Source organism: Schistocerca cancellata, chromosome 8, assembly GCF_023864275.1.
Source record: "Schistocerca cancellata isolate TAMUIC-IGC-003103 chromosome 8, iqSchCanc2.1, whole genome shotgun sequence".
Lineage (NCBI taxonomy): Eukaryota > Metazoa > Arthropoda > Insecta > Orthoptera > Acrididae > Schistocerca > Schistocerca cancellata.
The window spans coordinates 418,489,630-418,504,367 of NC_064633.1; the positions used below are offsets into that span (position 1 = coordinate 418,489,630).

Sequence of the window (14,738 nt, forward strand, 5' to 3'; positions counted from 1 at the left end):
TCGAATTAAGTCGGGTGACGCTGAGGGAATTAGATTAGGAAATGAGACACTTAATGTAGTAAAGGAGTTTTGCTATTTGGGGAACAAACTAACTGATGCTGGTCGAAGTAGAGAAGATATAAAATGTAGACTGGCAATTGCAAGGAAAGAGTTTCTGAAGAAGAGAAATTTGCTAATATCGAGTATAGATTTAAGTGTCAGGAAGTTGTTTCTGAAAGTATTTGTATGGAGTGTAGCCATGTATGGAAGTGAAACATGGATGATAAATAGTTTAGACAAGAAGAAAATAGAAGCTTTCGAAATGTGATGCTACAGAAGAATGCTGAGGATTAGATGGGTAGAACACATAACTAATGAGGAGGTATTGAATGGAGTTGGGAAGAAGAGGAACTTGTGGCACAACTTGACTAGAAGAAGGGATCGCTTGGTAGGACATGTTCTGAGGCATCAAGGGATCACCAATTTAGTACTGGAGGGCAGCGTGGAGGGTAAAAATCGTAGAGGGAGACCAAGAGATGAATACACTAAGCAGATTCAGAAGGATGTAGGCTGCAGTAGGTACTGGGAGATGAAGAAGCTTGCACAGGATAGAGTAACATGGAGAGCTGCATCAAACCAGTCTCAGGACTGAAGACCACAACAACAACACAAATGTACTGATCAAGTACTCATTAAGTGTAACCTGTTATTAAAATGTGCAGAAGCACCTAACTCTCAATCTAAACTGAAATACATTATTACGTACTCTGTATCTGAAGTGATTCATTGCCTACTAGTATTTATGTTGCTCTTAATGTCATAGAAACAAATGCTTGTCAACTGGACATTAAATATCAGGTTTTCATGAAGATTATGTGTAGTTCTAGATACTACAGGTGATAACTTTTGACAGGAGACATACATGTACTAGGTAGAAGGTAATACATCAGGAATAGTATTGCAAATTCTGTCAGATCCCTGCATGCTGTGGACGATAATGATACAAAGTGCACAAAATGTTTCTATATTACTAAATTTTCTATTACTTTTTGCAGGAGCAAAACCACAGAAGAGATCTAAAACTCAAAGCTAATGTAAGGGAAGTACAAATTCTGATTAAGTGGATATCTCCTAAAGAAGTAATACAATCTTATGCTGGTCTGATAGTTACTTCAGTCAAACTCTGTTGCGGTTAATGGCATATGTTCCATAACTACAGTTATGTACATAATCCCTAATCACATTACTGACCAATCAGTAGCTTATGCCAAACTACAGCACAGTGTATTCTGGAGACAGCAGGCCACATGGAAGCACTATGCTACAAAACTGAAGTTCTTCATACAAGTAGTGCAGACATCACTGGCTGCCCCTTTCAACCAGAGAGTTCATTGATGCCGATGATAATATGACACCCACAGTGGCATAGTTCTCATCACATTCTAAAATATGGAAGTTAGTTATAAGTGTTGTATCAGTATGATATCCTTTAAATGTCAGTGATACATCAGGTAAAGGAATTGGTAACACGAACTATTTGTCCAGCAGGCATAAATTCTGGCACCTTCTTTAAATTACTGGGACTTAATAATTCTGGGCTCTTGTAATTCTTGAGTACCATTATATTTTATAATCTAAAAGAGGACTTTTATTTATTTATTTATTTATTCCTGTTGCACTTGGAGTTCACGTGTATGTGCATATTCTCAGTAAGCACTGAGGAAAGATAACGATTGAATGTTGATGAGACTGTTGAATACTGAATAAGTGCTATTTTGGGTAAAGATGGTTGGGAATTTGTCCTAGGTCATGCCTTAACCAATTTATGGAAATTTCGAAAAACTTGAAACTAGATGGCCAAGTAGGGATTTGAACTCTTCTGAATGACCGTTCTAATTGTCTGCATCACATAAGACATGCCACATTTGAAGACTTTTATCATAGGTAACAGGAGCAGAAAACACTGGATGGATAAAAAGTTTTCTTTGTAATCTTAAAGATGATCTATGCCAACGAAAGATGGGTGTGCACCACATTACATGCAAATTTGGTAAACTATTTGATCAGTCAAGGTGAAATACAAGGAACGTCAGTGACACAACTGATTAAAACTGCCAAGTAAATCAGCTGTCACTGAGCACTTCTAAGGAAGGTACTGGAAATCTAAACAGAGGGTAAGGTAGTAGCTTACTTAGATTGGAACATATTACTCACAATCCACAAGTTAGCTCTAGTGAACTGTGAGAGTCCGTACCAGAGCTGTTCACATTTTGCACATAAACAGCTCCCAACCTTATCATGTGCCACTTCTCCAATATGTTAGTCAGCGTGATTATAGAATATACATGCAACTGTACCACACAATCAAACAATGGAAAATCCAGGATGAAATGTAACAATTGTTACATAATGTGACTTTAGGTCAATAGGTTTTTCTATGTCAAAATGAAACGACATTCATGAATTGTGGAAAGCTGAATGTATTATTGTGTGGTATTGCATCACTGATAACCACTCTGATTGAGGCAGTTTGAATAGCATAGGCAGTGGGGTGCAAAAGGTGATGTGAGATTATTGGAGACTTTGTAATTGGTCCTTACTTCATCGAAGAAACCTTATTAGGTTGCAGATATGCATAATTTCTTACCAAAAAGGTACTGACTCTTCTAGAGGATGTACCACATGAAGTACATAGCTGTATGTGGTATCAGAATGTTTGGTGCCTGACTTACTGCTTACTTGTGAACTAAGAAAATGCTCACAGAGCTCTTTCCTGATTGTTAGGATATGATGACATGTTGGCCACCATGTTCATTTTCTGTGCTGTTACTGTAGTTTTTTCTCTGTAGTAGGCTCAAAGAGAAAACCCAGGTACAAGTTCCAATGACACAAGAGGATTTAAAACGTTGCAGGTATAATTATGTAGAATGAATCTCTTCACTCTTTTCGGAAGTCCTTGCACCAGCTGCTGAAAACATGAATTCCAATAAATGAAGGGCAGTTTGATTACTTGATGATAGTAGTGAAATTCTATATGAGTATATATAACTTCTTCCTTTTGTGATTCCTGTTTTGTTGCTGTTTCTGATTGTGATTTTACAGTGTATATGTGCTTCTTAAAACTGAACTCATAAAGTTATTATTTAAAAATCTTTATACCTTAATTTCTTCTTTTATAAATCCATTCAATGTGTGACTTTCAAGGTCCTGGTTGAAAGCAGAATTAACTGGTGAATTAACCGTAGCCACCACACCCTTTACCTTTCAGTTGGTGTGGCACAGAGCACCATCTAAAACTACCAAAATTAAATAAGGATCTAGGGTCTGAGAGAATCCCTGACAGATTCTATACAGAATTTGCAGATGAGCTAACTCCAGTTTTAAACATAGTATGGTGGGGATCCTTTGAGCAAGAAAATGTGCCCAATGATTGGAAGAAAACACAGGTCACACCCATCTGCAAGAAGAGCAGAAGTGATCCACAAAACTATTGTCCAGTTGCATCGAAGTCCATTTGTGTAGCCGGCCAGGGTGGCCGAATGATTCTAGGTGATACAGTCTGGAACTGCGTGACCGCTACGGTCGTAGGTTCGAATCCTGCCTCGGGCATGGATGTGTGTCATGTCCTTAGGTTAGTTAGGTTTAAGTAGTTCTAAGTTCTAGGGGACTGATGACCTCAGAAGTTAAATCCCATTGTGCTCAGAGCCATTTCTTTCCATTTGTTGTAGAATCCTACTCGTACTCTGTGCTTAAATATAATGAGGTATCTTAGGCACTTTGATCTCCATGCCACCCACCCTGGATTCTGAAAACATGAATCATGAGAAAATCAACTTGCATTTTTCTCACATGATGTCTGGAAAATCATGAATCAAGGTAATCAGGTGGATACTATATTTCTTAACTTTTGATGTGATACCACTTAAAATTTATTAAGAAAAGTACTATCATAAGGGGCATAAAGGCATTCTCTGAAAATCATTACGAGCAGTAAGTTCATGAGCCCATGCAAACAGCAAATGGTTGTGAAAATACACTTGACCTCTTAGCAACAAATAATCCTGAGTTATTAACAAGCATCAAAACCAATTCAGGGATTAGTGAACACAGGGTTGTCGTAGTGAGATTGAATATTGTAATCCCCAAATCCTCGAAAAATAAGCGAAAAATATACCTATTCAAAAAAGCAGATAAAAAGTCACTTGACGCCTTCCTGAGAGACAATCTCCACTCATTCCTAATTAATAATATAAGTGTAGACCAGATGTGGCTTAAATTCAAAGAAATAGTATTGGCAGCAATTGAGAGATTTATACCAAATACATTAACAAACGACAGAGCTGATCCTCCATGGTACACAAAACGGGTTAGAACACTGTTGCAGAAACAATGAAACAAACATGCCAAGTTTAAACACACGCAAAATTCCCAAGATTGACGGTCTTTTACAGAAGCTCAAAATTTAGTGTGGACATCAATATGTGACGCCTATAACAGTTTCCACAACGAAACTTTGTCTCAAAACTTGGCAAAAATCCAAAGAGATTCTGGTCATATGTGAAGTATGTTAGCGGCAAGAAACAATCAATGCCTTCTCTGCACGGTAGCAATGGAGATACTATTAAAGACAGTGCTGCCAAAGCAGAGTTACTAAACACTGAAATGACTTCACAAAAGGAGATGAAGTAAATATTCCAGAATTTGAATCAAGAACAGCTGCCAACATGAGTTACATAGAAGTAAATATCCTCAGAGTGGTGAAGCAACTTAAATCACTTAATAAAAGCAAGTCTTCTGGTCCAGACTGTATACCAATTAGGTTTCTTTCAGTGTATGCTGATGCATTAGCTCCTTACTTAACAATCATATACAACCATCCACTTTACGAAAGGTCTGTACCCAAAGACTGGAAAGTTGCACAGGTAGAAAGGTAATAGGAGTAATCCACTAAATTAGAGGCCCGCATTGTTAACGTTGATATGCAGCAGGATTTTAAAACATATAATGTGTTCGAACATTATGAATTACCTCGAAGAAAACGGTCTATTGACACACAGTCGACATGGGTTTAGAAAACATCGTTCTTGTGAAACACAACTAGCTCTTTATTCACATGAAGTGCTGAGTGCTATTGACAAGGGATTTCAGATCGTTTCCGTATTTCTGGATTTCCGGAAGGCTTTTGACACTGTACCACACAAGCGGCTCGTAATGAAATTGCTTGCTTATGGAATATTGTCTCAGTTATGTGACTGGATTAATGATTTCCTGTCAGAGAGGTCACAGTTCGTAGTAACTGACAGAAAGTCATCGAGTAAAACAGAAGTGATTTCTGGCGTTCCCCAAGGTAGTGTTATAGGCCCTTTGCTGTTCCTTATCTATATAAACGATTTGAGAGACAATCTGAGAAGCCGTCTTTGGTTGTTTGCAGATGACGCTGTCATTTATCAACTAATAAAGTCATCAGAAGATCAAAACAAACTGCAAAACAATTTAGAAGAAATATTGGAATGGTGCTAAAAGTGGCAGTTAACCTTAAATAATAAAAAGTGTGATGTCATCCACATGAGTGCTAAAAGGAATTTCGTTAAACTTTGGTTACATGATAAATCAGTCTAATCTAAAAGCCATAAATTCAACTAAATACCTAGGTATTTTCAATTACGGACAACTTAAATTGGAAGGAACACATAGAAAGTGCTGTGGGGAAGGCTAACCAAAGACTGCGTTTTATTGGCAGGACACTTAGAGGTGGAGGAGGTGGAGGATATTAGTGTTTAATGTCCCGTCGACAACGAGGTCATTAGAGACGGAGCGCAAGCTCGGGTGAGGGAAGGATGGGGAAGGAAATCGGCCATGCCCTTTCAAAGGAACCATCCCAGCATTTGTCTGAAGTGATTTAGGGAAATCACGGAAAACCTAAATCAGGATGGCCGGAGACGGGGTTGAACCGTCGTCCTCTCGAATGCGAGTCCAGTGTGCTAACCACTACACCATCTCGCCCGGTAGGACACTTAGAAAATGTAACAGACCTACTAAGGAGACTGCCTACACTACACTTGTCCATCCTCTTTTAGAATACTGCTACAGGATTGGGGCTGGACATCATTAAAGGAAAGGCGTTTTTCATTGCGGCGGAATCTTCTGACGAAATTCCTATCACCAACTTTCTCCTCTGAATAGGAAAATGTTTTGTTGATACCAACTTACATAGGGAGGAATGATCACCAAGATAAAATAAGGGAAATCAGAGCTCTTATGGAAAGATGTTGTTGTTGTTGTTGTTGTTGTGGTCTTCAGTCCTGAGACTGGTTTGATGCAGCTCTCCATGCTACTCTATCCTGTGCAAGCTTCTTCATCTCCCAGTACCTACTGCAACCTACATCCTTCTGAATCTCCATAGTGTATTCATCTCTTGGTCTCCCTCCACGCTGCCCTCCAGTACTAAATTGGTGATCCCTTGATGCCTCAGAACATGTCCTACCAAGCTATCCCTTCTTCTAGTCAAGTTGTGCCACAAACTTCTCTTCTCCCCAATCCTATTCAATACCTCCTCATTAGTTATATGGTCTACCCATCTAATCTTCAGCATTCTTCTGTAGCACCACATACGAAAGTTTCTATTCTCTTCTTGTCCAAACTATTTATCGTCCATGTTGCACTTCCATACATGGCTACACTCCATATAAATACTTTCAGAAACGACTTCCTGACACTCCTAATCTAATTCCCTCAGCATCACCCGACTTAATTTGACTACTTCCATTATCCTTGTTTTGCTTTTGTTGATGTTCATCTTATACCCTCCTTTCAAGACACTGTCCATTCTGTTCAACCGCTCTTCCAAGTCCTTTGCTGTCTCTGACAGAATTGCAGTGTCATCGGCAAACCTCAAGGTTTTTATTTCTTCTCAATGGATTTTAATACCTACTCCGAACTTTTCTTTTGTTTCCTTTATTGCTTGCTCAATATACAGATTGAATAACATCGGGGATAGGCTGCAACCCTCTCTCACTCCCTTCCCAACCACTGCTTCCCTTTCATACCCCTCAACTCTTATAACTGCAATCTGGTTTCTGTACAAATTGTAAATAGCCTTTCGCTCCCTGTATTTTACCCCTATCACCTTCAAAATTTGAAAGAGAGTATTCCAATCAACATTGTCAAAAGGTTTCTCTAAGTCTACAAATGCTAGAAATGTAGGTTTGCCTTTCCTTAATCTTTCTTCTAAGATAAGTTGTAGGGTCAGTATTGCCTCATGTGTTCCAACATTTCTACGGAATCCAAACTGATCTTCCCCAAGGTCAGCTTCTATCAGTTTTTCCATTCGTCTGTAAAGAATTCGCGTTAGTATTTTGCAGCTGTGACTTATTAAACTGATGTACGTTACAAGCAACATGCCATCAATGAATTTCTCACTACAGAGAAAGAAACTATGAGGAATATTCAAAAACGCTTTTGCAAAGTCTATGGAGCATCTGCTGTTGACAGAAGTGCAGTTAGTTGCTGGGCATGGATGGTGAGGTGATCAGAAGGTGGTTCAGTGGAGCTCCACCATTTGCAGTGGTCTGGGAAACCATCCACAGCTGTCACATCTGACATGTTGCAGCGAGCTGAGGATTTCCATGTGTTAGGGCCGTTGAAGGATGCCACTCGTGGAAGACATGATGAGGAGGTGATTCCCACAGTGAAGCACTGGCTCTGCCATCACGACAAGGATTGGTACTGACAGGGCATTCATGTCCTTGTTTGCTAAAATCTGCAGGCATTTTAAAAATGTGAAATGCATTGATGTGAGTAATATAGGATGTAGATTCCACATAAAAGATGGACTGCACCTGAATGACTTGGGTAAAGAATATCTGCTGAACCTTATAACCAAGGAAATAAAAAACTCCAAAATAACTTCAAAACCAAACCCATAGTTGCAAAGCCACCACAAGACCCAACAGCAACAACCAAAATACCTCAAAAATGTAGAAGTGATAGAAACATCAGCAGTAACAGCAAAACATGCAAAAATTTCCAAGAAGTCAGTAGAAACAACAGTGGATAGTGAAGAAAATGACAAGGAAACTGTAGGTCCTCATCATCCAGATGATTTTTTAGACGAAGACAAGATATACAAGAATGCTCCAAGGCAAGAAGTGCTCAGTGTTTCTCAGTTCTCCAACAAAATATCCATTCCATAAGAAATAAAGAGTAACAGCTAGAAGTAGAACTGCAGACTATTGATAGCTCACTTGTTTGCATAACAGAACATTGGTGTAGGGGATCTGAAATTACACGTGTAGCTCTAAGCTCATATAATCTAGCATACCATTTTTATGTAAGGGAAGCGATGATGTATAAAGTTGGAAATAACATTATTTCATTAAGTGAAGAAAAACATGTAGAAATAGGTTCCATAGACTAACTACAGTATTTACTCGAATCTAAGCCGCACTCGAAGCTAAGCCGCACCTGAAAAATGAGACTCGAAATCAAGGAAATAAATTTTCCCGAATCTTAAGCCGCACCTGAAATTTGAGACTCAAAATTCAAGGGGAGAAACAAAGTTGGTCCATTGTAATATGAGACACAATTTAGGTCGAAATAATGGTGATACAGCTACAGTAGTTTGGTTCGACTTGTAAGCTTAGCAGTTAAGCTTTACCAGGTAGCCATTGCTATGCGTCAGGCGCTCCGTCCGTATTTATACGGGTACCCTTCCTTTTCCACGTGCCTCGTCTTGTTTGAATTGATTGCTTATTTTTTCTTTGATCTGATAAGCGCAGTTTTCTTTGTTATAGGTGTTTACATCACTCTAAGCTGAAAATGCATTACTGTACTGTCTCATGCATTGTTTGTCGCATTCTGATGGTGCGTGTTTACGGCCTGTCGCCGCTCGCGGCATGGCTTGCTTTTGTGCGCGCTACCGCCGCTTACAATTTAAAAAAAAGAAAAGAGAGGAATCGTCTCATTAGCGAAACAATGGCAAGAAACTGCTATTTGTTGTTACTTACACTGCTGCTTTATTTGATGATGATCAACAAGAACCAAATAATAGACTGCGTATGATAGAAGATGTTTTGAACGAGAGTTTAGCGAAAATTTTTCTCTGTTTGAAAATCTTTGCAGGCACCTTTTTAGTACATTACATTCTACACAGAAATTAGAGTCATCATAGATTTAAAAATCTAGTCAATTGCCATGCTTCATTTCTGACTATCACTATTAAGCATAAGAATAATTCGAATATAAACATGACATGATATGTATATTCCTTCACGTTTGCTGTTGTCTCACTCTAGTTTCGTAGTTTATTAGGCAGACAGGACTTAAATGAGATAGCAGCCAACATGAAACAATACATGGCAAAATGTTTATATTCGTATTATTCTTATGGTGACGATAATACTGCATGTGATTCACAATTTGTAAAAGTTCCTATTAGCAACCAACTCGTCTCACAGATAGGAAAAAAATTCAGAACATAGAGTTGGCCATATTGACAAACATCCCAAACAGTCTCGCCAGTCGGATTTTCATAGTACATTGAAATGCTGCTACATTCGAAGATGAACAATACGGAATTTGTATTTACTTCATTGGATAATGTATGAAAATGCAGTGGTCGAAACTCGGGGCGGAGAAAAAAGCTCGTCTTCCACCTTTTTTTTTTAAATTTATTTCCTGACGCAGAGGTTTTGGCGCTTTGTGCCTACAAAGCATGCCTGTGTAGCGCTACATATATTCGACGGCAGAAGTAAGTTGTGGCGGCACCCACCAACATTTTTCAGAACTTCCGCTTGCTTTGCACTCGATTCTAAGCCGCAGGCAGTTTTTTGGATTACAAAAGCTTGAAAAAAAGTGCGGCTTAGATTCGAGTAAATACGGTATACTATGTATTTGGAATTCTCCCTGTGGTGACATAGATACATTCATAGCAAAACTAATCCAAGTATTGGACATGGTTACTGATCCTAAAGGCATAATTCTCATTTATGGAGATTTAAACATGAACACATTTAACCCAGATGTGTTGATTAACACAGGCACAGGGGTAACTAAGCATTCAGCATCAGTCATTGACCATATACTAATTGACTTTGAGAAACAAAATTGTGATGTTCTTGTAGGTAACCTGGGCCTTTCAGATCACTGCAGTCAGCTATTAAAATTAAACATAGCTGTAGAAATCAAATCTAAAATACAAGCATATAGAAGGATTGAATGTACCATTCAGATGAACAATAATAGATGGGAGAAGTGTACATGGAGACTAATATGGATAGGAAGTTTTAAAAGTTTCTGTTGAAATTTAAATTGAGATTTGAGGAATTGTTCCCAAAAATACTATGAGTCACTAAAACACAAAACAAAAGCAACTGGGTGACTAACAGGATAAGGATCCTCTGTAACACTCTAACACCAGAGCAGCATAAAAAGCAACCCAAATGACCCTGCGTTTCAAAAATACTACCAAATATACAAAAAACATGTATAGTAAAGTTTTAGTAACAGCAAAAAGGCCTCAAAATGATAAAATTAAAGAAAAGGCAGAAAATAAAATGAATGCAGCCTTGAATGTCATGAAATAGGAGGCAAACAGAAAAAAGCCATACAAGTAAACATATAATTACAGCACAATCGTACCACATTGCATGATCCAGTAAAAATTGTGAACTTTGCAAAGCAGCATTTCACCAACATAGCTACTGAGCTACAATGAATATTTGATAAAATACAGCCCATACAAACACTGAATTATGTTCCAAACACAATAATGCTGTGACCCACCTCTTCAGAAGAAATAAGCAATGTTGTTAGGAGCCTAAAAAATAAAACCTCAGCAGGTATAGATGAAGTGCCTGCATGCTTCCTAAAGGACTGTATAGACAGTATCAAAGACACTTTGGCACACATCATAAACAAATCATTCACCACAGGTTGCTTCCTAGAGGCACTAAAGCATGCAAAGATCCTATCCCTACACAAGAAAAGAGACCCTGAAAATATAGAAAATTATAGGCCCATCTCTTCACTGTCATCATTTTCAAGAAGTAATGGAAACCACAATGAAAATTAGACTCATGGAGTGCATAACAATGTACAGCCTTCTGTGTAAAGAACAGTTTGGGTTCAGGCCTGGTAAAAGCACACAATTAGCTGTGGCTCATTTTACAAATGTTCTTCTGGAAGCACTAGATAAAGGAGATCATATTACAGGCATCTTCCTTGACTTCATCAAAGCCTTTGATACAGCAGGCCACACAATTCTGTTGAATAAACTGGAAACTCTAGGTATGAGAGGGACAGAAAATAAGTGGTTTCGTTCACACCTCTCAAACAATTATCTGTATGTGCTGTAACTGTTTGTTGCACGTTTTTGACATCATTTTCACATACCAGGTGTACCGGTATGAAGTGAGCGTTTTGTTGTGAAAATGAAACACTAATTTTGAATTGAAAAGTAAAAAAAAAAAATTATTCATAGTACTGACCATTGCTTTCTATACATTTTTACTACCTTTCTGGCAATTTGTGGACACCACGCCAATAGAAATGTTCGTCTTTTGAAGCAAACGAATCAGACACCCAATTTTCGACTTCTTCGTAGGAATCGAAGTGTTCCTCAGCCAATGCGTGTCCCATTGATGAAACAAATGGTAGTCGGAAGGGGCCAAGTCTGGTGGGGTAGCAGCTCCCGGCCAAGTGTTTTGATTGTATCCTGAACCAGTTTTGCTTTGTGTGCAGGTGCATTGTCGTGTAAAAAAATTACTTTGCCATGTCTTCCGACCCATTCTAGTCTTTTTTCAATCAATGCATAGTTCAAACTGATCATTTGTTGTCTGTAGCGATTAGTATTCACAGTTTCACCAGGTTTTATAAGCTCATGATACACCACACCTTTCTGATCCCACCAAACACAGAGCATTGTCTTCTTGCCGAACCGATCTGGTTTTGCAGTCGATGTTGATGATTGTCCTGGATTAACCCATGATTTTTCCCGTTTAGGATTCTTAAAATAAATCCATTTTTCATCGCCACTAACAATTCGATGCAAAATTGATTTTCTTTCATGTCTTTGAACCAAAATTTGACAAATGGTTTTTCGGTTTTCCATCTGTCTTTCTTTCAATTCATGTGGCACCCATTTTCCACATTTTTGGATCTTTCCCATAGCTTTGAAATGGTCATAAATTGTTTGTTGTGCAACTTTTAGCATTGCTGCCATTTGCTTCTGACTCAAAGTATCATCTTCATCCAATATTGCATGCAATTTGGCGTCTTCGAACTTTTTTGGTGGTCTTCCACGTTCTTCATTTCTTACATCAAAATCATTATTTCTGAACCATTGAAACCATCTTTTGCATGTTGCTTCTGATAGGGCATGATCACCATATGCCTCGACAAGCATTCAATGCGACTCTGCAGCACTTTTTTTCAAATGAAAACAAAAAATTAATGCTTTCCGCAAATCATCACTTTCTGGTACAAAATTCGACATTGTTAACATGATGAAAACATATGATGTTGTTTGCTCCATGACTTGATGTATACTAAATATCTTTGACAGATGTCATACAAACCAAACAAAAAAAAATTTAGACTCGTTCACAGCAAATGTTCCCTATCGACACATTTGTATCTTAATTCTCATTTCTTACCGGTACACTGGTATTTGGAAATGCCGTTTTCGAATATGTTACAATGATTTGAAAATGAGTCTCAGCCAGAACCTAGTCATTGAGTGAATCAAAAAGTAAAATTTGCAGTTTTGGACTAGTTTTTTGTTCTGTTTAGTAATGGAGGTTGCTGACACACAGTCACTCCAGCATGCTGGAAGTTCCTAAACTCCAGTCCTACCTACTTGTCAGTAATGTTCTAATCAGTGAAACATCACCAAGTGCACTAAAGGACAAAGCTGAAGAAACACTCATGCATCTATGCAGATGGGTAGATAACAACAAATTAAATGAAAAAAAAATCCCTTGGGAAGTGATTAGCTTCAGCATACTTTGCACGTAGAATAATAAATTCAGTGTGTAATATCTCATGCACCAGAAGAACATATTTTGCCTATGTTCATTCTGTGATGAATTATGGGATAATGTTCTGGGGAACAAATGACCAGAACAGACAAACAAAGCTACAAAAAAGGGCTGTACGAATTATGACAAAAAGTAGCAAGAGAACTCATGCACTGAGTTGAGTTGTTTAAATCTATGGGAATTTTGACTGTTCCATATGAGTACATTTTGCGAACAGTGATCCACATTGAAAAAGACATTGATCAGTACCCAAAAAACAGGTCTTGACATGAACATGGAAACAGATCCAGCCACCACTTACATTGAATGGTGCTTAGGGACATGTAAAGATAACCACTGTCTTTTGAAAAGCCATCCTTTTTGCTGCTTTGATACATGTTCCCTTCCCAATTTTGTGTATTGAAACTCTCACAAAGACGGGAGAAAGAATGAAAATTCAAAAATGAAGAGTTGTCATGTATTTATGTGTACCCCCTCTAACAAGTATAGTTCAGCTGTAGGTGAGTGCTTGCCTGTTCATAATATTTCCATGAACTTGATTTGTTAGTTGCAGTTCGTGTCAACAAGAAACAGAGCAGCCATCAATGGAGAAAAAAGAGGCAATAATTGTATTTATATAATGTATTTCTGTTACCATGTAGTAAGATAGTGATGCAAAAGTAATAGGAAATATTTTCAATGTGTATGATGATCATTCCTTTCACTCTTACTTGCTAATGCTAGTTATTGTCTGTCATCATTAATTTGAACGACACTTGCTATGTCACTGTGTGTGTGTGTGTGTGTGTGTGTGTGTGTGTGTGATATGTTGTCTTTTTATTGTTGTTTTCCTTCTTTCAGGTATTCAGAATTCAGAATGTCGAAGTTGATGAATTGGGTCCAGTTGGTCCTTACAAAAGATTAAGCCAAGTTCAGGTGTCAGTAGAGTATCCCATAGTAAGTGGAGTACCACCACCCTCGTAAGTGTGTCATTTCATATGGTAATTAAATCGGTGGAAATATGTAACTGCTTCCACTTTTAAATTTCTTAGTAGCACAGTTTTCAGAGTAGCCTAAAACATGTTACAAAATAAATTATATTTTTCATTTGCACCAGGGCTGTTGTGTGGACTAGAACAGTTACATATTTGAGGCTAGATCACTCATCACTAAATAGAATAGACAGTGAGCAGCAGACAGGCACATAGGAAGGATGGTAACTTGATAAGCTCACAGACAAAGTCATCCTCCAAAGTTTACGCACACACACACACACACACACACACACACACACACACACACACACACACACACAGATTTGGAAAGACTTTGAAAGTTTGTGTAGTTATTAACCTTTCTATGCACCTGTCTGCTGTTCAGTGTCTCTTCTATTTAGGTAGTATTGATCTATTCTTAAATCCTTATTTAATATTGTTGTAATTACATTATTTCAGTTTAATACTGTAAGATCATCATACACCTGAATATAACAATTTAAAAGTCAGGTAAAAAATTACAAATAAATAAATCAATTTGAGTGTACTGTTAAGATGTGAAAAAATATTTTCGTGTCAGGTCCACATCATTACATTCTGTTGTTAAATGTAATTATAATAAGTCATAGCTTCACTTATGCAATAACAAATCTGAAAACAACTACCAAAAATTAAACTTTCCTCTAAATAATTAAAAGATGTGATTGTATATAATTAAATAACACTATAAGGTTGGAAGAGATTATTA

At 37.8% G+C, this 14,738-nt stretch overlaps 1 protein-coding gene and 1 non-coding gene across 2 annotated transcripts in view; one reads left to right on the forward strand and one right to left on the reverse strand.

Moving 5' to 3' along the window:
- LOC126094446 (putative helicase MOV-10) overlaps positions 1-14,738 on the forward strand; it is a 474,995-nt gene that overhangs the window by 152,775 nt on the left and 307,482 nt on the right. Inside the window, exon 6 of the mRNA XM_049908818.1 lies at positions 13,857-13,975. Coding sequence (XP_049764775.1) covers positions 13,857-13,975 — 119 coding nt within the window. The remainder of the gene's footprint in view (positions 1-13,856; positions 13,976-14,738) is intronic.
- Trnaa-cgc (transfer RNA alanine (anticodon CGC)) lies at positions 5,910-5,982 on the reverse strand. Its single transcript has one exon. It is a non-coding gene; the product is annotated as a tRNA-Ala (tRNA).